This window comes from Mobula hypostoma, chromosome 3, assembly GCF_963921235.1.
Source record: "Mobula hypostoma chromosome 3, sMobHyp1.1, whole genome shotgun sequence".
NCBI classification, from domain to species: Eukaryota; Metazoa; Chordata; class Chondrichthyes; order Myliobatiformes; family Myliobatidae; genus Mobula; species Mobula hypostoma.
The window spans coordinates 216795667-216818404 of record NC_086099.1 but is presented as its reverse complement, the minus strand read 5'-3'; the positions used below and the strand labels follow the sequence as shown (position 1 = coordinate 216818404).

At 44.6% G+C, this 22738-nt stretch overlaps 1 protein-coding gene across 3 annotated transcripts in view; it reads left to right on the top strand.

The window, feature by feature from the left end:
- scn5lab (sodium channel, voltage gated, type V-like, alpha b) overlaps positions 1-2851 on the top strand; it is a 489515-nt gene extending 486664 nt beyond the window's left edge. For all 3 annotated transcript variants that reach the window (XM_063044491.1, XM_063044492.1, XM_063044490.1), the window contains one exon: positions 269-2851. In XM_063044491.1, coding sequence (XP_062900561.1) covers positions 269-1503 — 1235 coding nt within the window. In that variant the 3' untranslated portion in view covers positions 1504-2851. The remainder of the gene's footprint in view (positions 1-268) is intronic.
- Positions 2852-22738: the final 19887 nt, after the last annotated feature.

Here is a 22738-nt window from a genome sequence, read left to right as displayed (position 1 = left end):
TGGCAAAATGTGTGGGCTGCCCCCCACCAATCTGTACATTCAGACTGTGTGGGTAGTTGATGCAAGTGATGCATTTCACCGAATGCTTCAATGTACATGTGACAAATGAAGCTCATCTACAGTACATCTTAGTACCAATAAACCTCATGAACTAATCTGTCAGCTTCTGGGCCTCATATCCCCTTACAAGGCCCTCCATGCTGTTGTGTTTGATGCTGATGGTGGTGTGATGGGAATGATTAGGACTGGTTTCGATCTCTCTCCACAGGTATCGTGCTCTCGGACCTCATTGAGAAGTACTTTGTGTCCCCAACGCTCTTCAGAGTCATCCGCCTGGCACGCATCGGTCGGATTCTCCGGCTCATCCGAGGGGCCAAGGGGATCAGGACTTTGCTGTTCGCCTTAATGATGTCACTGCCAGCGCTGTTCAACATCGGCCTCCTCCTGTTCCTGGTCATGTTCATCTATGCCATCTTCGGCATGGCCAACTTCGCCTACGTCAGGAAGGAGGACGGCATCGACGACATGTTCAACTTCGAGACCTTCGGCAACAGCATGATCTGCCTCTTCCAGGTTACAACGTCCGCAGGCTGGGACGGCCTGCTCAGCCCCATCCTGAACACCGAGAGCCCGGACTGTGACCCTTTGAAGGAGAACCAGGGCACGAACGTCAAGGGAGACTGCGGGAACCAGTCGGTGGGGATTTTCTTCTTCGTCAGCTACATCATCATCTCCTTTCTCATTGTGGTCAACATGTACATTGCCATTATCCTGGAAAACTTCAGCGTGGCCACCGAGGAGAGCTCAGAACCTCTCAGCGAAGATGACTTTGAGATGTTCTATGAGGTGTGGGAGAAGTTTGACTCTGAGGCGACGCAGTTCATTGAGTACTCGGCGCTGTCTGACTTTGCAGATGCCCTGAAAGAGCCCCTCCGTGTGGCCAAGCCCAACAAACTCAAACTCATCGCCATGGACCTGCCCATGGTGAGTGGGGACCGGATCCACTGCCTCGACATCCTCTTCGCCTTCACCAAGAGGGTGCTGGGGGAGTCGGGTGAGATGGATGCGCTCAAGCTGCAGATGGAGGAGAAGTTTATGGCGGCCAACCCCTCCAAGATCTCCTACGAGCCCATTACTACTACCCTTCGGCGGAAGCAGGAGGAGGTGTCCGCTGTTGTCATCCAGCGGGCGTACAGGAGTCACCTGCTGCGTCGCTCGGTCCGCCAGGCATCTTTTATGTACCGCCACCGGACCAGCGATGTGAACGTTATTGTGGAGGAGGCCCCGGAAAGAGAAGGGCTGATCGCTGTCATGATCAGGGAGAACTTCAGCCCCGAACTGGAGAGGTCAGAGACAATGTCCTCCTCCTCCTCTCCACCGTCCTACAACAGCGTCACCAGGGCCGCCAGCGAGAACATTGTGGTGAAAGTAACTGACCTCGGAACCCATGAATTAAGTGACTCCATCAGACGCCTCGACAGAGACAGGGAGTCTGTGGTGTAACAACAAATGCTTTCAACAATGTCTTGTTTACACATGCACGGTCGACATGCTTGTCATGGAAGATAAGGAGAGGAAAAAATTAAAGCTTTTTTTTCACTTCTTCGTTGAAAGTTCAGGCTTAAGGGACGTGTTTGACCTTTGACCTTGGCTCTGCCAAGTTTTGCTTTGAGCTTTATATTAACAAGGAAGGAGCCACACGGGACTGTGGCGGTGATATCGATAATGTTGTGGGCTGGGATCAGGAAACAAAACACAACGCTATCACTACTTGCGTGCGATTAGTGATGGCCGTATGCATTTATTTGAGATAATATAATGGTGTGTCTCTTGCTGGATATGTATGACCTTGCATTAACAATTATCACAATTTCTGTAGCAAATGTAACACTTATTGCATATGTTATGGGTCTTTCATAAATTTATTATTATATTTGATATTTTTCTATCCGAAGCATATAAATGTTGGTTTTTGCACCAGGATTGAAGGCCCTGCCCCCTTGAACTTCAGGCCCCTTCTCCTGCAGCTGCACCAACAGAACCGCTCACCTTGGTTCAGGACAGAGGCGAGCCTGCTCTTATGCTGCCACAGACCACCGACGCCGAGGGTGGCCCGGCACACCAAGCCCGCCTCCCCCGAAGCCTCCAGGCACGACAGCGCCAACCGAGAACCAGCGTCCGAGGAGGAGGAGGTGGGGGTGTGCGAGGGACATGGGGGTGGCAGGGAGCAATGTTAACGGCTTGGACTTGTCCTTTCTCCCGAGTTGGCTGCTCACCGTGGGGTGGGGACAGAAAGTTAGCCGCAAAGAGACTCCAAGCAGGCGGGAAATGGACTGGCTTCCCTCCCCCGCCAACTGATGTGAAACCAAAACCAAACCAAAAACAAAAGACAGATGGAAAACATCTGACTCGTGTTGCTGAGATTGCACAGTTTTTATGCAACCTGTTTTTTTTTAAGTTATTCCATGTTCCTTCTTTCCTCTCTGTGTATTGTTTATTGCTGGGAATGTTGGTGACTTCAGAGTGTCCGCCTAACTCACCTCTGCTGCCTTCAAGGAGTTTACGTGATGTTCATCTGCGAAACAGAGACCCGACCCAGTCACCCAGGCAAAGGCCGAAGGTATTAACTCCTCGGCTGCATTTCATCAACAAAGAGATGAACCCCTTCGAACGTCTCATTTTTTTTTCTGTTTTATTTATTACGCGTTACGTAAATCGAGATAGGAATGCTTCTATCACGAATTAATGAAAGAGTGCCGCTTTAAATTGAAACAAAATCTGTGTGTCTTCTTTGCTCTTTACCTGCAGTTGGATCGAAACTTTCACATCGGAAAAACACCTTTCTTCTCGGATCAGGCCATGGAATCTGAATTAGGTTTATGTCACTATCATATGTCATGAAATACGTTGTTTTGTGGCAGCAGAACATTACAATATACAAATTTTAAAAACTAATTTATAATAAGATATATAATTCAATTAAATAAGTAGTGGGAAAAGACAGCAAAAAATGGCTGAGGTTGTTAACGTTGTCCATTTATAAATCTGATGGTGGAGGGGAAAAAGATGTTCCTAAAACATTCAGTGTGTGTCTTCAGGCTCCTATACCACCTTCTTGATGAGGTCATATCCTGGGTGATGGGAATCCTCAATGATGGATACTGCCTTTTGAGGTATCACCTTTTGAAGATAACCTGCTGTGGGAAATATGTCTACTAGATGATTCGTTAGGGGAAATGGGGTGGGATGGTGTCATTTTATCGGTATTTTTACCTGATTTTCCCCATGGAATGAGTCTGGCCACTGGCTCGCCAATCACGGAAGATAATAGAGCGAAAACATAAACACAAGAGATACTGCAGAGTAACACACGTACAAAATGTTGAATGAAGTCAGCAGGTCACCCAGCATCGATGGAGAGGAATAAAGAACTGACTGAATCAGAATCAGGTTTAATATCACTGGCATATGTTGTGAAATTTGTTGTTTTGCAGCAGCAGTATAATGCAATACACATTTTTAAAAGCTGTAATTTACAATAAGAAATATATATAATTAAGTAAGTCATGCCAAAAGAGAGCAAGAAAATATATTATTGAAATAGTGTACGTGGGTTTATTGTCCTTTCAAAAACCGGATGGCTTTGGAGAAGAAACTGTTCCTAAAACTTGGAGTGTGCGTCTTCAGGCTCCTGTAGCCCCTCCTTAGAGGTACCAATGAGAAGAAGTCATGTCCTGGAGGATAGAACCATAGAACCATAGAAACTACAGCACAGAAACAGGCCCTTTGGCCCTTCTTGGCTGTGCCGAACCATTTTCTGCCTAGTCCCACTGACCTGCACACAGACCATATCCCTCCATACACCTCCCATCCATGTATCTGTCCAATTTATTCTTAAATGTTAAAAAAGAACCCGCATTTACCACCTCGTCTGGCAGCTCATTCCATACTCCCACCACTCTGTGTGAAGAAGCCCCCCCTAATGTTCCCTTTAAACTTTTCCCCACTCACCCTTAACCCATGTCATCTGGTTTTTTTCTCCCCTTGCCTCAATGGAAAAAGCCTGCTTGCATTCACTCTATGATTCTGGACTAGTTCCTGAGGATTGGAGGGTGGCTAATGTAACCCCACTTTTTAAAAAAGGAGGGAGAGAGAAACCGGGGAATTATAGGCCGGTTAGCCTAACGTCGGTGGTGGGGAAACTGCTGGAGTCAGTTATCAAGGATGTGATAACAGCACATTTGGAAAGCGGTGAAATGATCGGACAAAGTCAGCATGGATTTGTGAAAGGAAAATCATGTCTGACGAATCTCATAGAATTTTTTGAGGATGTAACTAGTAGAGTGGATAGGGGAGAACCAGTGGATGTGGTATATTTGGATTTTCAAAAGGCTTTTGACAAGGTCCCACACAGGAGATTAGTGTGCAAACTTAAAGCACATGGTATTGGGGGTAAGGTATTGGTGTGGGTGGAGAATTGGTTAGCAGACAGGAAGCAAAGAGTGGGAATAAACGGGACCTTTTCAGAATGGCAGGCGGTGACTAGTGGGGTACCGCAAGGCTCAGTGCTGGGACCCCAGTTGTTTACAATATATATTAATGACTTGGATGAGGGAATTAAATGCAGCATCTCCAAGTTTGCGGATGACACGAAGCTGGGTGGCAGTGTTAGCAGTGAGGAGGATGCTAAGAGGATGCAGGGTGACTTGGATAGGTTGGGTGAGTGGGCAAACTCATGGCAGATGCAATTTAATGTGGATAAATGTGAAGTTATCCACTTTGGTGGCAAAAATAGGAAAACAGATTATTATCTGAATGGTGGCCGATTAGGAAAAGGGGAGGTGCAACGAGACCTGGGTGTCATTATACACCAGTCATTGAAAGTGGGCATGCAGGTACAGCAGGCGGTGAAAAAGGCGAACGGTATGCTGGCATTTATAGCGAGAGGATTCGAGTACAGGAGCAGGGAGGTACTACTGCAGTTGTACAAGGCCTTGGTGAGACCACACCTGGAGTATTGTGTGCAGTTTTGGTCCCCTAATCTGAGGAAAGACATCCTTGCCATAGAGGGAGTACAAAGAAGGTTCACCAGATTGATTCCTGGGATGGCAGGTCTTTCATATGAAGAAAGACTGGATGAACTGGGCTTGTACTCGTTGGAATTTGGAAGATTGAGGGGGGATCTGATTGAAACGTATAAGATCCTAAAGGGATTGGACAGGCTAGATGCGGGAAGATTGTTCCCGATGTTGGGGAGGTCTAGAACGAGGGGTCACAGTTTGAGGATAGAGGGGAAGCCTTTTAGGACCGAGGTTAGGAAAAACTTCTTCACACAGAGAGTGGTGAATCTGTGGAATTCTCTGCCACAGCAAACTGTTGAGGCCAGTTCATTAGCTATGTTTAAAAGGAAGTTAGATATGGCCCTTGTGGCTACAGGGGTCACGGGGTATGGAGGGAAGGCTGGGTTCTGAGTTGGATGATCAGCCATGATCATAATAAATGGCGGTGCAGGCTCGAAGGGCCGAATGGCCTACTCCTGCACCTATTTTCTATGTTTCTATGTTTCTATGTATACCCATCATAATGTTATATACCTCTATCAAATCTCCCCTCATTCTTCTACACTCCAGGGAATAAAGTCCTAACCTATTCAATCTTTCTCTGTAACTGAGTTTCTCAAGTCCTGGCAACATCCTTGTAAACCTTCTCTGCATTCTTTCAGCCTTATTTATATCCTTCCTGTAATTTGGTGACCAAAACTGAACACAATACTCCAGATTCGGCCTCACCAATGCCTTATACAACCTCATCATAACATTCCAGCTCTTATACTCAATACTTCGATTAATAAAGGCCAATGTACCAAAAGCTCTCTTTACGACCCTATCTACCTGTGACGACACTTTTAGGAAATTTTGTATCTGTATTCCCAGATCCCTCTGTTCCACTGCACTCCTCAGTGCCTTACCATTAACCCTGTATGTTCTACGTTGGTTTGTCCTTCCAACGTGCAATACCTCACACTTGTCAGTATTAAACTCCATCTGCCATTTTTCAGCCCATTTTTCCAGCTGGTCCAAGTCCCTCTGCAGGCTCTGAAAACCTTCCTCACTGTCTACACCTCTAATCTTTGTATCATCAGCAAACTTGCTGATCCAATTTCCACATTATCATCCAGATCATTGATATAGATGACAAATAACAATGGACCCAGCTCTGATCCCTGTGGCACACCACTAGTCACAGGCCTCCACTCAGAGAAGCAATTTTCTACCACCACTCTCTGGCTTCTTCCATCGAGCCAATGTCTAATCCAATTTACCACCTCTCCATGTATACCTAGCGACTGAATTTTCCTAACTAACCTCCCATGCGGGACCTTGTCAAAGGCTTTACTGAAGTCCATGTAGACAATATCCACTGCCTTCCCTTCATCCACTTGCCTGGTAACCTCCTTGAAAAACTCCAACAGATTGGTCAAACATGACCTACCACGCACAAAGCCATGTTGACTCTCCCTAATAAGCCCCTGTCTATCCAAATGCTTGTAGATTCTGTCTCTTAGTACTCCCTCCAATAACTTACCTACTACTGACGTTAAACTCACCGGCCTATAATTTCCCGGATTACTTTTAGATCCTTTTTTAAACAACGGAACAACATGAGCCACTCTCCAATCCTCCGGCACTTCACCCGTAGACAGCGACATTTTAAATATTTCTGCCAGGGCCCCTGCAATTTCAACACTAGTCTCCTTCAAGGTCCGAGGGAACACCCTGTCAGGTCCCGGGGATTTATCCACTTTAATTTTCCTCAAGACAGCAAGCACCTCCTCCTTTTCAATCTGTACAGTTGCCATGGTCTCACTACTTGATTCCCTCAATTCCATAGATTTCATGCCAGCTTCCTTAGTAAATACAGACGCAAAAAACCTATTTAAGATCTCCCCCATTTCCTTTGGTTCCGCACAAAGCCGACCACTCTGATCTTCAAGAGGACCAATTTTGTCCCTTACAATCCTTTTGCTCTTAATATACTTGTAAAAGCTCTTTGGATTATCCTTCACTTTGACTGCCAAGGCAACCTCATGTCTTCTTTTTGCCCTCCTGATTTCTTTCTTAAGTATTTTCTTGCACTTCTTATACTCCTCAAGCACCTGATTTACCCCCTGTTTCCTATACATTTCATACAACTCCCTCTTCTTCTTTATCAGAGTTGCAATATCCCTTGAGAACCAAGGTTCCTTATTCCTATTCAATTTTTGCCTTTAATCCTGACAGGAACATACAAACTCTGCACTCTCAAAATTTCCCCTTTGAAGGCTTCCCACCTACCAATCACATCTTTGCCAGAGAACAACCTGTCCCAATCCACGCTTTTTAGATCCTTTCTCATTTCTTCAAATTTGGCCTTCTTCCAGTTCAGAACCTCAACCCTAGGACCAGATCTATCCTTGTCCATGATCAAATTGAAACTAATGGTGTTATGATCACTGGAACCAAAGTGCTCCCCTACACAGACTTCCGTCACTTGCCCTAATTCGTTTCCTAACAGGAGATCCAATATTGCATTCCCTCTAGTTGGTCCCTCTATATACTGATTTAGAAAACTTCCCTGAACACATTTTACAAACTCTAAACCATCTAGACCCCTAACAGTATGGGAGTCCCAATCAATGTATGGAAAATTAAAATCCCCTACCACCACAACTTTATGTTTCCTGCAGTTGCCTGCTATCTCTCTGCAGATTTGCTCTTCCAAGTCTCGTTGACTACTGGGTGGTCTGTAATACAATTCCACTAATGTGGCCATACCTTTCCTGTTTCTCAGCTCCACCCATAAGGACTCAGTAGACAAGCCCTCTAATCTGTCCTACCTGAGCACTGCTGTAATATTTTCCCTAACAAGCAATGCTAATTAGATGGGGGTCCCTAATGATGAATGCCACCTTTTTGAGGCACTGCCTGCTGAAGGCTGAGTGCCTGAAATTGACCTGCAGAGTATCTCCAGCATTTTGTATATAAAAGGGGAAAGAGCTCGCACATTTAAAGATAGATAGATAGATAGATATACTTTATTAATCCCGAGGGAAATTTGGTTTCGTTACAGCCGCACCAACCAAGAATAGAGCATAAATATAGCAATACAAAAAACCCCAACAATCAAACAACAAAATGCAAACTATGCCAGATGGAAAATAAGTCCAGGATCAGTTATTGGCTCAGGGTGTCTGACCCTCCACGGGAGGAGCTGCACGTTCGATGGCCACAGGCAGGAACGACCTCCCGTGCCGCCAAGTGTTGTATCACGGTGGAATGTGGCCAAAGTCCAACAGTAAAAAGTTCAATATCCAGTCTGCAAACATTCCTCCATTGTAATATACCCCGGATTGCAAGTCCCTTTCCTAACCCCATGCCTCTCATCACTTTATCCAGACTGTGAACCACTTATAGCAATAGGCCCCTTGGGCCCTCAAGCCTACTCTGCCATTTAATTAGATCATGGCTAATCTGATTTAACTCCTAAATTCCAGTCCGCTCCTCATAAACTTGCTTGTCAAGGATATATCTACCTCTGCATTATCAATATTTAAAGATAGTTCTCCCTCTCTCTTTCCCAGTTCTGATGAAGAGTCATAGACCAGAAACATGGACTGGTTTTCTCCCCCACAGATGCTGACTGACCTTCTGATTGTTACCAGCACTTCTCCAACCCTGCCAGGACTCCTCCGGGGTGGGGGTGGGGGGTCAGGATTATACTTCAATCAAATAAGTTAGCTTAAAGGTAGCACATTGAATGGTACAGGCCCTTCAGCCCACGATGCCTTGCCTATCTTTTAACCTACTCCAAGATCATTCTGCAGCAGGGGTTCCCAACCTGGGGTTCACAGACCCCTTGCTTAATGGTGTTGGTCCACGGCATGACAAAGGCTGGGAACCCCTGGTCTAAAGCTTCCCTTCCAAATAAATACAGAAGAAAAGTATAGTATTAGTTACTGTGATTATGAAACTATCAACGGGTCTTCAAAATCTATATGTCCCCTTTAGAAGAAATATGACATCCTCACCTGGTCTGGTCTGTATGTGACTCCAGACCCAACAATGTGATTGACTCTTACCTGTGTCCTGAACCAGCCCAGCAAATCACTAAGTACAGGAAACAAAAATATAGGCACATGATTGAAACCCACATTCTAAAAATGAATGTAAAAGGAAATTACAGCTTGGACAGGCTACTCTTGGAATGTTGTGAATAATCTCTTCAAAGTAAATCTATTAGCAAAGTACATATAAGGTAACCATATACAGCCCTGAGATGTGTTTACTCGCAGGCATACACAGTAAATCCAAGAGACACAATATAATCAATGAAAGATCGCACCCAACAGGGTGGGCAAACAAACAGTGTGCAAATGACAACAAACTGTGTAAATACAAATGAGAAAAAAATAACAATGAATAAATAAGCAATAAATATTGTAAACGTGAAATGAAGAGTCCCTGAAAGTGAGTCCATAGATTGTGGAAACGGTTCCGTGTTGGGGCAAGTGAACTTATTCCCTCTGGTTCGAGAGCCTGATGGTTGAGAGGTAATAACTGTTTCTGAAGCTGGTGGTGAGGGTTCTGAAGCCCTGCTGGCAGAAGCAAGGACAGAACGTCAGCACTGGATTACCAGAATAGTCTTTTGGCCTCCAGTTCAGATTTACCAGCATTTGGTATTAGTATTCATCGTTCAAAGTAAATTTGTTATCTAAGATGTATATGTCACCATATACTACCCTGAGTTTCTTGCAGGCATTCACAGTAGAACAAAGAAATACAATAGAATCAATGAAAAACTAAAATCTACACACAAAGACCGACAAGCAACCAATGCGTAAAAGGCAACTGTGCAAATAAAAAACATACAAATAAATAAATAAATACTGAGAAGATGACTTGTAGAGTCTTTGAAAGTGAGTTCATAGGTTGTGTAATCAGATCAGTGTTGTTATCCACGCTGGTTCAGGAACCTGATGGTTGAAGGGTAATAACTGTTCCTGAACCTGGTGGTGTGGGACCAAAGATACCTATATGTCCTTGCCTATGGCAGCAGTGAGAAGAGAGCGTGATCTGAATGGTGGCAGTCCTTGATGACACTCTTCCCTGCTTTCCTGTGACAGTGATCCTTGTAAATGTGCTTATTGGCAGGGAGGATTTTTCCTGTGATCGACTGGGCTGTATCCACCACCTTTTGTAGAGTTTTCCATCCCTGGGCATTGGTGTTTGCATACCAGGCCTTATTGCCATTAGTATTGATTTAATATTGTCACATGTACCAAGACACAGTGAAAAGTTTTGTCTTGCATACTCTCTATATGGATCAGATCATTATACAGTGCATCGGAGAGAGCAAAACAATTATAATAGAATTAGGGAGTAGATTTTTTCGGAGTGGTTCTCACCAAATTTCCCTACTTTGGCGCCATCTTGCATCAATCTTCTTATTTGTGTTTCCATCTATTGCTCAGTATGCATCACCAATCTGCTGTGCCTCAGAAATGAAAACGCCATTATTTTTGAAACACAGTCTATCTCCAACAACGCTAACATAAGAATGGACCAATTCCTATTTGAACTTAAGTGAAAATGGGAGTTGTAAAGAATTATTTAGAATTTAAAGTGTAGGAATGGCCAGATGATAGGCCCTCTGATCATTCTTCCTGCACTGTGCTAGTGTTGGACTCTAGGCCAGGTGGACAGGAACTACAGTGGGCAAAGAGGGACCATCCATCTGCTAAATTCCACCCATTTTGGATAGACAGAGTCTGATTAAGGTTAGGGGTCATGGAGTTCAGGGAGATCTAAAATTGGCCCAGTGATAGGAAGCAGAAGATGGTGGTTGGAGGTTGTTTCTCAGAATGAAGACCAGTGTGCTGCAGGGGTCAGTGCTGGGACCCTTGTTATTTACAGTATTGTGCAAAAGTCTCAGGCACATATAATAGCTAGGGTCCACAGTACTGCAATAATTTTATGTATTACACTGTACTGCAGCCACAAAAAAAATCGTGACACATGTGAGTGATGATAAACCTGATGCTGATAATGGGTCTCTGTTGTAGACTGAGAGTGGGACGAGGACAGGGAGAGGGGAATTGGTTGTGAAAAGGAGAAGAGAGAGAGGAGGGAGCAGGAAGCACCAGGGAGACATTCTGTAATGATCAATAAACCAATTGTTTGGAATCAAGCAACACACATAAAAGTTGCTGGTGAACGCAGCAGGCCAGGCAGCATCTCTAGGAAGAGGTGCAGTCGGCGTTTCAGGCCGAGACCCATCGTCCTTGATCACAGGGGGCTCTTGATCAGTGAGTCGAGGAGTGGCAAATGGTTTTCAATACAGATAAGTGTGAGAGTGATGTACTTAGGAAAGTCAAACTGACATTGGGTTTATACTATGGACGGTAGGGCACTAGAGCGAGTAATGGAACAGAGGGACTGAGGAGTACAAGTACATAATTCATTGAAAGTGGTATCACAGGTAGACAGGGTGGTGGGTGAAAAAGGCATTTAGCAGGCTGGCCTTCCTCTGTCAGGGCATTGAGTATAGGAGTTGCTACATTTTGTTGTGTTTTGTAACATTTTAGGCCAGCTGGTGGCGTAGTGGCATCAGCGCTGGACTTCGGGGCGAGAGGTCCCGAGTTGGAATCTGGCCGGCTCCCTTGCGTGCTCTCCATCCGTCCCTGGGTTGAATGTCGAGCTAAAAACTCGATCTCGTTAAAAGAAACCTGGAGAGGGATGGGCTCCACCAGGTTTCAGGTGGCCAAGACATGCCGTACAATGAGCATACCAAAAAGCTTGTCATGATGGCGCCCTCACGACTCCACCAGGAGTTAAGGGCATGCACACACACATATTTTGTTGCTGTTGCAGTTGTGAAAGCTGGAGAGATTGCACTTGGAATACTATGTACAATTTTAGTCACCCTGTTATAGGAAAGACGGAATTAAACTGGAAAGAGAGCAGAAAGAATTTATGAGGATGTCGTCAGAACTAGAGGGTTTGAGTTACTGAGAGAGGTTGGCAAAGCTAAATCTTCCTTGGAGCACAGGAGAGTGAGGGATACCCTTTCAGAAATGTTGAAAATGATCAGAGGCATAGCTAAAGCAGATAATTACGTCTTTTTCCCAGGGTAGGAGAGTCCTAAATGGGGGGGAGGGGCATAAATTTAGAGCAGGGGTTCCCAACCTTTTTTATACCATGGAGTCTTACCATTAACTGAGGGGTCTGTGGACCCCACGTTGGGAACTCCTGAGTGAGGAAAGATTTAAGAGGGTCCTGAGGGAGGGTGGTGAGAATAGAGAACGAGCTGCCAGAGGAAGTATTTGAGGCAGGTGCAGGTACAACAAGAAGCACTTGGATAGATACAGTACATGGAGGGGTGGGACTAAGGGGGGATATGGGTCAAATGCATGAAATTAGGACTCTCCCTGGCACTTACCCCTGCATGTTATAAACTGTGGGAATGGCTTCATTGAGCACCTCTGCAACATCCGCCACAAGCAGGACTTCCTAGTGGCCAAACATTTTACTTCTGATTCCCATTCCCCTTCCGACATATTGATCCACGGCCTCCTCTTGTGCCAAGATGAGGCCACCCTCAGGGTGGAGGAGCAACACCTTATAATCCACCTGGGTACCCTCCAACCTGATGGTATGAATATCTATTTCTCCTTCCGGTAAACAAATTTCCCTCTCCTTCCTCTATTCCCCACTCTGACCTTTCACTTTTTCTCACCTACCTATTACTTCCCCCTGGGTCCCCTCCTCCTTCCTCTTCTCCTATTGTCCACTCTCCTCTCCTATCTGATTCTTTCTTCTCTAGCCTTTGACCTTTCCCACCCACCTGACCACTCTGCCTAAAAATCTTGCCCCACACATCTCCTTTCAATCTTTCCCCTCCATCTTTAACGTATGTTATCTAGTATTCAACATTCCTACCATGCGGAAAAAAGACTATCTACCTGATCTATGCCTCTCATACCTTTACAAACCTCTGTCAGGTCTCCCTTCAGCCTCCAACACTCCAGCAAAAGCAATCCAACTTTCAAACACAAGAAAATTTGCAGATGCTGAAAATCCAGAGCAACACACACAAAATGCTGGAGGAACTCAGTAGGCCAGGCAGCATCTATGGAAATGAGTAAACAGTCGACGTTTTGGGCCAAGACTATTTTTCAGGACTGACAGGGAAGAGGGGAGATGCCTGAACTAAAAGGCGGGCAAGATTTTTTACATAGAGTGCTGAGTGCTTGAACTGGGTAGGTGGGGTAGTGCTGGAGACATACAATAATGGCAATCTGAGGCTTTTAGACGGACACATGGATATACAGGGAATGGAGGGATGTGGATCACATGCAGATGGAAGTGATTACTTTCAATTGGCATCATGTTTGATGCAGACACTTTACGCTGAAGGATCTATCCTTCGAAGTTTTTTGTCTCCATATTGTAAAAAAAAAGGATTGTAGGAATGCTTCCACAAATAAGAGTTTTTTTACCTCTCTTCGAAGATCAGACTACCATTAATTCTGTAGACTAATAACTGACAGGTGACATGTAGAAGACATTAAGGATGTAAAAGGGGCGACCAAAAAATGGTTCCAAAACAAAACCATAAAACATAGGAGTAGAATTAAGTGATTTGGCCACTCAAGTCTGCTCCGCCATTCCATCATGGCTGATTTAATAACCCCCCTCAACCCCATCCTTCTACCTTTGCCCCATAACCTTTGACATCCTTACTAATCCTGAACCTATCAACTACTGTTTTAAATATGCCCAACAGCCATCAGCAAGTGAATTTCACAGATTCACCACCCTCTGGCTAAAGAAATTCCTCCTCAACCCTGTTCTGAAGGGGCATCCATCTATTCTGAGGTTGTGCCCTCTGGTCCTGGACTCCCCCACTATAGGAAACATCCTCTCCATGTCCACTCTATCTCGGCCTTTCAATATTTGATAGATTTTATTGAGATTCCCCCATCTAGTTTCCACTTACAAAATCAGATCAAAGAGCCAGCAATTCGACACAGTCATTAATAAAGCCAACAGGTAACTCACAAGAGTGTTTCCATTCAGAAAGTGGTGAGAGTGTGGAGTGGTGTACCTGAAATGAATACCTTCTGTTCATTTTGGAAGTTCAGTTAAAAACATGATGATAGGGTCGTAGAAAGGAGCTTTTGGCACATTGGCCTTCATAAACAAATGTACTGAGTACAGGAGTTGGGATGTTATATTGAAGTTGTATAAGGCATTGGTGAGGCCTGATTTTGGAGGATTGTGAGCAGTTCTGGTCATCTACCTACAGGAAAGATATCAGTAAGCTTGAAAGAGTGCAGAGAAACTTTATAAAGATGTTACTGGAACTTGAGGAGCTAAGTTATACAAAGGTTGAATAGTTTGGAATTTGTTCCCTAAAGCAGCGGTTCCCAATTTTTTTTGTATTGCACCCACCATTAACTGAAGAGTCCATGGGCCCACGAGCCTAGAGTATAGGAGGAGATTTGATTGAGGTATATAAAATTATGAGGGGCATAGATAGGGTAAATACAAGCAGGCTTTGTCTGCTGAGGTTGGGTGAGACTAGAACTAGAGGTCATAGGTTATGGGTGAAAGGTGAAATGTTCAAGGGGAAGTTGAGAGGGAATTTCTTCACTGAGAGTGTGAGTGTGGAATAAGCTGCCAGAGGAAATGGTTGGTGCGGGTTTGATTTTAACATTTAAGAGAAATTTGATTAGGCACTTGGATGGGAGGGGCATGGAGGGCTATGATCTGGATGCAGGTCAATGGGACAAGCCAGATTTATAATTTAGCATGGACTTGACGGGCCAGAGGGCCTGTTTCAGTGCTGTGGTGTTCTATCACTCTGTCTGCAGCTGCGGTGAGTGAAGGTGGCTGACGCAGAGGGTAATGGACTGACAACGGGAAAGAAGAACCTTAGTGGTTTAAGCTGGTGGGGAACGGTAGACAGTGTGGAGCAACACTGGTCACACAGGAACATCCTCTGCGATAGTCAGGGAAATGGACGGCAGCTTCTGATCATTTTTTATTGCTGCCTCAAGCCAATCAGCTAATGATTTCCTTAATCTCAATAGACACTATCCCAAGAACATGGTTATTGTCAATCAGAAGATGAATTGGTATTGATTATTATTGTCACATGTACCAAGATAAAATGAAAAGCTTGTCTTGCAGACTGTCCATACAGACCAAATTACTACACGGTGCATTGAGCTAAAATGAGTTAAAACAATAACAATGCAGAATAAAGTGTAAAAGCTACCAAAAAAGTGCAGTGAAGATAAACTATAAAGTCAAGATCATCAAGATCATTATCAGGTCAAGAGTCCATGTTATCATACAAGAGGTCTTGGTCAAGAGTCTGAGAACAGCGGGGTAGAAGCTGTCCTTGAGTCAGGTGGTATGTACCTTCAGGCTTTCTTTATCTTCTGCCTGATGGGACAGGTGAGAAGAGGGAATGTCCATGGGGAGTGGGGTCTTTCATTACGCTGGCTGCTTTACTGAGGCAGTGAGAAGTGTAGACGTAATCCACAGAGGGGAGGCTGGTTCCTCTGATGTGCAATGCTGTGCCCACAACTTTCTGAAGTTTCTTGTGGTCACGTGCAGAGCTGTTGCCGTACCAAACTGTTATTTATCTTATTCAGCGATACAGCATGGTCACCCCCTCCAGCCCTTCGAGCCACGCCGCTCAAGCAACCTCCCAAAAAACCCGATAAACCTCAACCTAATCACGGGACAATTTACAATGACCCAGTACGTCTATGGCCTGTGGAAGGAAACCGAAGGACCCGGAGAAAACCCATGCATTTCACGGGGAGGACGTACAGAGACTCCTCACAGAACGGCACCGGAAATGAGCTCCTAACTCCAGAACGCCCCGAGCTGTAATAGTCTCGCACTAACCGCTAGTTTACTGTGGCGACAAGACAGAATGCATTGATAAAAACTGATGAGTTGATGGAGTCATGCCCAATTTATTTCGCCCTCTGAGGAAGCTGAGGCTTTGGTGAGCTTTCCTGGACGACAACATCAACCTAGTTGGGCTAGGACAGGCCATTGGTGATGCTGACATCTCGGAACTGGAAGCTCTGAACCTCAGCACAACAGAATGTTCCCATCCTAATCTCTGTGGCAACTTGTGTTTCAGAATACAGGGAATATGAACTTGGAGTCTGGGTTGGCATAATAATTGGCTCCCTTTTCCAGGTACAATGCAGAAGTTATCTGAAACATTGACCACTAGATTAATACACAGTCATGCAATCTAAAAGCATTGGTGATTTGCATTAAAAAATGATCTCCCAGGTGGAACTTACTTTATCAGAGGGCACTTATATAAATCACATTTCATTTGGACAGTGCAGACAGACTGAGGAGAAGCAATCAATGAGTATCCAGTGAGGTTAATTGAACCCAATTAAATCAGAGTTGCCGATGTCATAAGTACGGCGTACAGCCAGATTGGAATCAATGGAGAGTAATGCAGGAACCCGGGTGAAAATGGGATTAGAATTGGAATTGGTTTATTATTTCAATTTTAAGTTCCTGAGTGTCAAGATCTCTGAAGATCTAACCTGGTCCCAGCATATCGATGCAACTATAAAGAAGGCTATATTAGGAGTATCATGGAGAGCATTCTGACGGACTGCATCACTGTCTGGTATGGGGGGTGGGGCTACTGCACAAGATCGAAAGAAGCTACTGAAAGTTGTAAAATTAGCTCCGTCTTGGGGACTAGCCTCCATCATATCAAAGACATCTTCAAGGAGCAATGTCTCAGAAAGGCAATATCCATCATTAAGGACCCCCATCACCTGGGACATGCCCTCTTCTCACTGTTACCATCAGGAAGGAGGTACAGGAGCCTGAAGGCACACACTCAATGATTCAGGAACAGCTTCTTCCCCTTTGCCATCCGATTCCTAAATGGACATTGAACCTCACTTAAACACGAGGAAATCTGCAGATGCTGGAATTTCAAGCAACACACATAAAAGTTGCTGGTTAACGCAGCAGGTCAAGCAGCATCTCTAGGAAGAGGTACAGTGGATGTTTCAGGCCGAGACCCTTCGTCAAGACTTCGATAGTCTCGGCCCGAAACGTCGACTGTACCTCTTCCTAGAGATGCTGCTTGGCCTGCTGCGTTGAACCTCACTTATATTATTTCTGTTTTTGCACTACTTTTAATTTAACTATTTAATACAGATTTAATACTCACTGTAATGTATTGATTGAATTATTTATTTATATATTTATCATGTATTTCATAGTACTGTTGCCATTAAGTTAACAAACTTGACGACGTATGCCAGTGATATTAAACCTGATTCCGATTACTGTCGCATATATGAAGATACAGTGAAAAACTTAGCTTTGCATGCTGTCCACACAGATCGTTCCAAACATAGAATACATTAAGGTAATACAAATGGATAAGCAATAACTGAATGCAGAATGTAGTGTTAAAGATACGGAGAACGTGCAGTGCAAGTAGATGAACAAGGTGCAAGGCCATGATGAGGTAGACTGAGAGATTGAGAGTTCATCTATAAAGTAAATTGGTAATTTTTTTACTGTATCTATTTCAGGGCCATGATGAGTTATCCTGGAAAATCAAGTTCATAGTAATAGAGTACTACAGCACAGAAAGAGGCCCTTCAGCCCATCTAGCCCATGCTGAATTAATATTTTGCCTCATCCCATTGACCTGTACCTGCACCATAGCCCTCCATGTACTTATCTAAACTTCTCTTTAATGTTGCAATCAAACCTGCATCCACAACTTCTGCTGGCAGCTCATTTCACACTCGCACCACTTTCTGAGTGGAGAAGTTTCCTCCTTAGGTTCCCCTTAAATATTCCATCTTTCACCCTTAACCTATGACATATAGAACATAGAAATTTATAGCACATTACAGGCCCTTCGGCCCACAATGTCGTGCTGACCATGTAACCTACGCTAGAGACTGCCTAGAATTTCCCTAGCATATAGCCTCTATTTTTCTAAGCTCCATGTACCTATCTAAGAGGCTCTTAAAAGACCCCATTGTATCTGCTTCTACCACCACCGCTGGCAGTGCATTCCACGCACCCACCACTCTCTGTGTGAAAAGCCTACCCCTGATATCCACTCAGAACCTACTTCCAAGCACCTTAAAACTATGCCCCCTCGTTAGCCATTTCAGCCCTGGGAAAAAGCCTCTGGCTATCCACACGATCAATGCCTCTCATCATTTTATACACCTCTATCAGGTCTCCTCTCATCCTCTGTCACTCCAAGGAGAAAAGGCCAAGTACACTCAACCTATTCTCATAAGGTACGCCCTCCAATCCAGGCAACATACTTGTAAATCTCCTCAGCACTCTCTCTATAGTATCCACATCCTTCCTGTAGTGAGGTGACCAGAACTGAACACAGTACTCCAAGTGGGGTCTGACCAGGGTCCTATATGGCTGTAACATTACCTCATGGCTCTGGTATGATCTCTAGTTCAAGTCTTCTACGACCTCAGTGGAAAAAGTTTGCTTGCAATTGCCCTATCTGTGCCCTAATAATTTTGCATACCTCTATCAAATCTCCCTTCATTCTCCTACACACGAGGTACAAAAGTCCTAATCTAATCAACCTTTTGCTTTAACTCAGGTCCCCAAGTCCTGGCAACATCCTTGTAAATTTTCTCTGTCCTCTTTCAATCTTAGACCACAAGACCAGAGGAGCAGAATTAGGCAAATTGGCCCATCAAGCTTCTCTGCCATTCCATCATGGCTGATTGATGATCCCTCTCAACCCCACCTTATTGAACTCTTTCCTATAGGTAGGTGACCAGAACTACTCCACATTTGGCCCCACCAGCGTCTTACATAACTGCAACATCTTTATTGTTCTAAGTGGTCTATTCAAGAGTGTGGGAATGCTGATCTATTAGTGAGAAAATTGCAGGGAAAGCTGGAAAAACCTAGCAGGTCAGGCAGCATCTGTGAAGAGAAAAATAACAGAAGAGTCTTTTCTGTGCTATAGGACTCAAGTTATTACGTAGCTCGTTGTCACATTGATTTCAAATGACACTTGTGTGAAGTCTTCAGATGTTTTACGTGAAAGGGGTTATATAAATACAAAGAGCTATATAAATACACTTTCATGTTGTTGAGACTGACATGCTCATAAACCAGAAGCAATAAAGTATTGAGGGGAGATGGTTTACTGAGTGGCTGTAAAACTATCTACAGAGTGGGGTTAAGGTTAAGGAGTTCAATATTGTAAATAGAACTGAGTGATTGTCAGCTCCTGTCACACATTTCTACTATCACTTAAATCTGAAAGGGCTTGTGCCCTAACAAGCTCATAAAGATCAGTTTACGACCTTGTAAAAATATATATATTGTCTGCCTTACAAAGGCAGGCAGGAGAAGAAGTCCATCTGGAATGGGAAAGGAAAACAACACGAGCCTTTCAGGCCAGTGTCTCTTTTTGACCTATATGGGCAGAGTTTTCTCCACCATTGTGAGTGCTAAACAGAACTTCAAAATGCACCATCGCATTAGATTCTACTTTCAAAGTTCTGTTCCACTTAGCAGAAGCTAAGGAAAACGTACAATCATTAGACTACAAGACCATAAGACAGGAGTTTCGAGTCTGCTCCACCATTCCATCATGGCTGACTTATTATCCCTCTTAACCCCCATCGTCCTGCCTTCTCCCTATAATCTTTGATGCCCTGACTAATCAAGAACCTATCAACCTCCACAGCTGAACACGGCAAAGAATTCTACAAATCCACCACCCTCGGGCTAAAGAAATTCCTCCTCATCTCTGTTCTAAAAGGGACATCCCTCTATTCTGAGGCTGTGCCCCCTGATCCGAGACTCCCCCACTATAGGAAACATCTTCTCCACGCCCACTTTATCTGGGCCTTTCAATACTCGATAGGGTTCATCGAGATCCCCCCTCATTTTCCTAAACTCCAGCAAGTACACCCCAGAGCCATTAAATGCTTTTCATATGTTAACCCTGTCATTCCTGGGATCATTCTCATGAACCTCTTCTGGACCCTCTCTGATGCCATTATATCCCTTCTTAGATAAGAGACCCAAAGCTGCTCACCATTCTCCAAGTGTGGTCGAACCAAAGCATTGAAAAGCCTCAACTTTACATCCCTGCTTTTATATTCTGTTAGGTGATTAAGGACACATTTCTCCTTGGAGTCCAGATGAAGGATTTCATCCCAAGTTGTCGATTGTCCACTTTCCCTTTACAGATCCTGCCTGATGTTCCACCAGTAGTTTGTAATATGCTCTGGACTCTGACATCTCTTGTGTTTCTTACCCTGTCATTTCCACAGTGCTTGGCTTTGAGTCTAACCCAAAAAAACCCTGCTTTTCTCGTAAAGTGACTGCGGGTGTCAGAAGTGAGAAGTGGAAGGCTGGGTTCACAGTACCAAATGTTCTGACTTTGAATGAGACACATGAAGATCAGAAGTGTAGGTTAATAGGCTTTTATTCAGCACAAGCAGAGACATGGAGCAGACAGTTAGAGACATAGTTAGTACAATGTTTTACAGCGCCAGCTGTAAGATCAGGGTTCAATTCCCACTGCTCTCTCTAAGGAGTTTGTTCATTCTCCCATGACTGTATGGATTTCCTCTGGGTGTCCCAATTTCCTCCCACATTCCGGTCATATAGGTTAAGGTTAGTGAAATGCGGGCATGTTGCGTTGCCACCATAGGTGTGGTGACACTTGTAGGCTGCCCAGCACAATCCTCACGGATTTTATTTGATGTAAACAACACACTTCACTGTATGTTACGATTTACATATGACAAATAAAACTAATCTTTTTAAGATCTTTAATCTTTAGACTCATGCTAGAATCTCTTTGGGAAAATTCCGCAGAAGCAGTTCCCTGATGTCAAAAGCGAGTTCAAAGTAATTGTCATGCATACGCAGGGTATAAGTGCCATGAAAGTTAGTGAACGTGGTAAATAAATTGGTAAATTGGTTTATATTGTCACATGACATGAGGTAGTGTGAAAAACTTTGTTTTGCATGTGATCCATACATCACATCAGTACACTGAGGTCTATAAAACAATAGCAGAGTGCAGAATAGAGTCTCACAGTTACAGAGAGTGCAATACAGGCAGACAGTAAGGTTGTGAGGTCAAGATTCCATTTTATCATACCAGGGACCATTCGATAGTCTTATAACAGTGGGATAGAAGTAGTTCTTAAGTTTTTTTGTCCAATATGAGAGAGGAGAGAGAAAACGGTTGGGTGGGACCTTTGATTTTGTTGGCAGCTTTACTAAGGCAATGAGAAGTGTAGACAGAGTCCATGGAGGGTTGGTTTCTGTGATGTGCTGATCTGTGTCCATAACTTTCTGGAGTATCTTCTGGTCATGGGCAGAGCAGTTGTGTTTGATAAAAATTGGTGAGGGTCAAAGGAGACATACCAAGTTCCTTTAGCTTCTTGAGAAAGTAGAGCTGCTGATGAGATTCTTATCCGCGGTGTCTATGTCGTATGACCACGACAGGTTATTGCTGATGTTTACTCCTAGGAACTTGAGTCTCTCAAAGCTCTCAATGTCAACACCATTGATATAGCCAGGAGCACTTGCACTGCCCCCTTCCTGAAGTCAATGACCAGCTCTTTTGTTTTATTGACATTGAAGGAAACACTTTTTGCAACAGTACAGTACAGAACAAACATCAAGATTTAATTTTTTTGTACAAAGGTGTGTAAGTAGTTAGAATTGCAAATAAAAATGATCTGATAATGGAACTAGTGGGTCAGGCGCATTTGTGGAGGAAAGTGACAGAAGATGTTTAGGGGCCTGAGGGGGATCTTCTTCACTCAGAGGAGCGGGGAGAGGGGTTGAGAGCGTGGAACAAGCTGCCAGCGGAAGTGGTGGCTCTATTGATTAAGTTCCGATAACTACATAGAAGAGAGAGGTACGAAGGGCTTTGTTCAGAGTACAGATAGATTGGACTAGGGTGATTGGGTCAGAATGATCCAGAATGGCAGATGGGCCTGTTTCTGCATGAATCTATGAGGGGAGACAGGCAGTATAAACAAGTGAGGGGGAGGGATGGAGCATAGGTGGATCCAGGTGAGGAGGCATTGATTGGCAGATGGAGGTGGGAAGGATGGTGATAGTGACAGAGGCTGAGAGGAGGAGGTAGGATGACGGAGGGCTGCAGATGATGGAATCTGATAAGAAAGGGCGGTAGGGAATGGAGCCACATAACAGGGGTGGGCAGATGGGGACAGTGGGAGTAGGAAACCCAATGAGAAGGGTGTGTGGGGTGTGTGAGGTGTGTGGGGTGTGAGGTGCGTGACGTGTGTGGTGTGTGGTGTGTGGTGTGTGAGGTGTGTAGGGTGTGTGAGGTGTGTGGGGTGTGAGGTGTGTGGGGTGTGAGGTGTGTGGGGTGTGAGGTGTGTGTGGGGTGTGTGGGGTGTGTGGGGTGTGTGTGGTGTGTGGGGTGTGTGGGGTGTGTGGGGTATGTGAGGTGTGTGAGGTGTGTGAGGTGTGTGAGGTGTGTGGGATGTGTGAGGTGTGTGGGTGGTGTGTGGGGTGTGTGAGGTGTGTGGGGTGTGTGGGGTGTGTGGAGTGTGTGAGGTGTGAGGTGTGTGGGGTGTGGGGTGTGGGGTGTGTGGGGTGTGTGGGGTGTGTGAGGTGTGTGG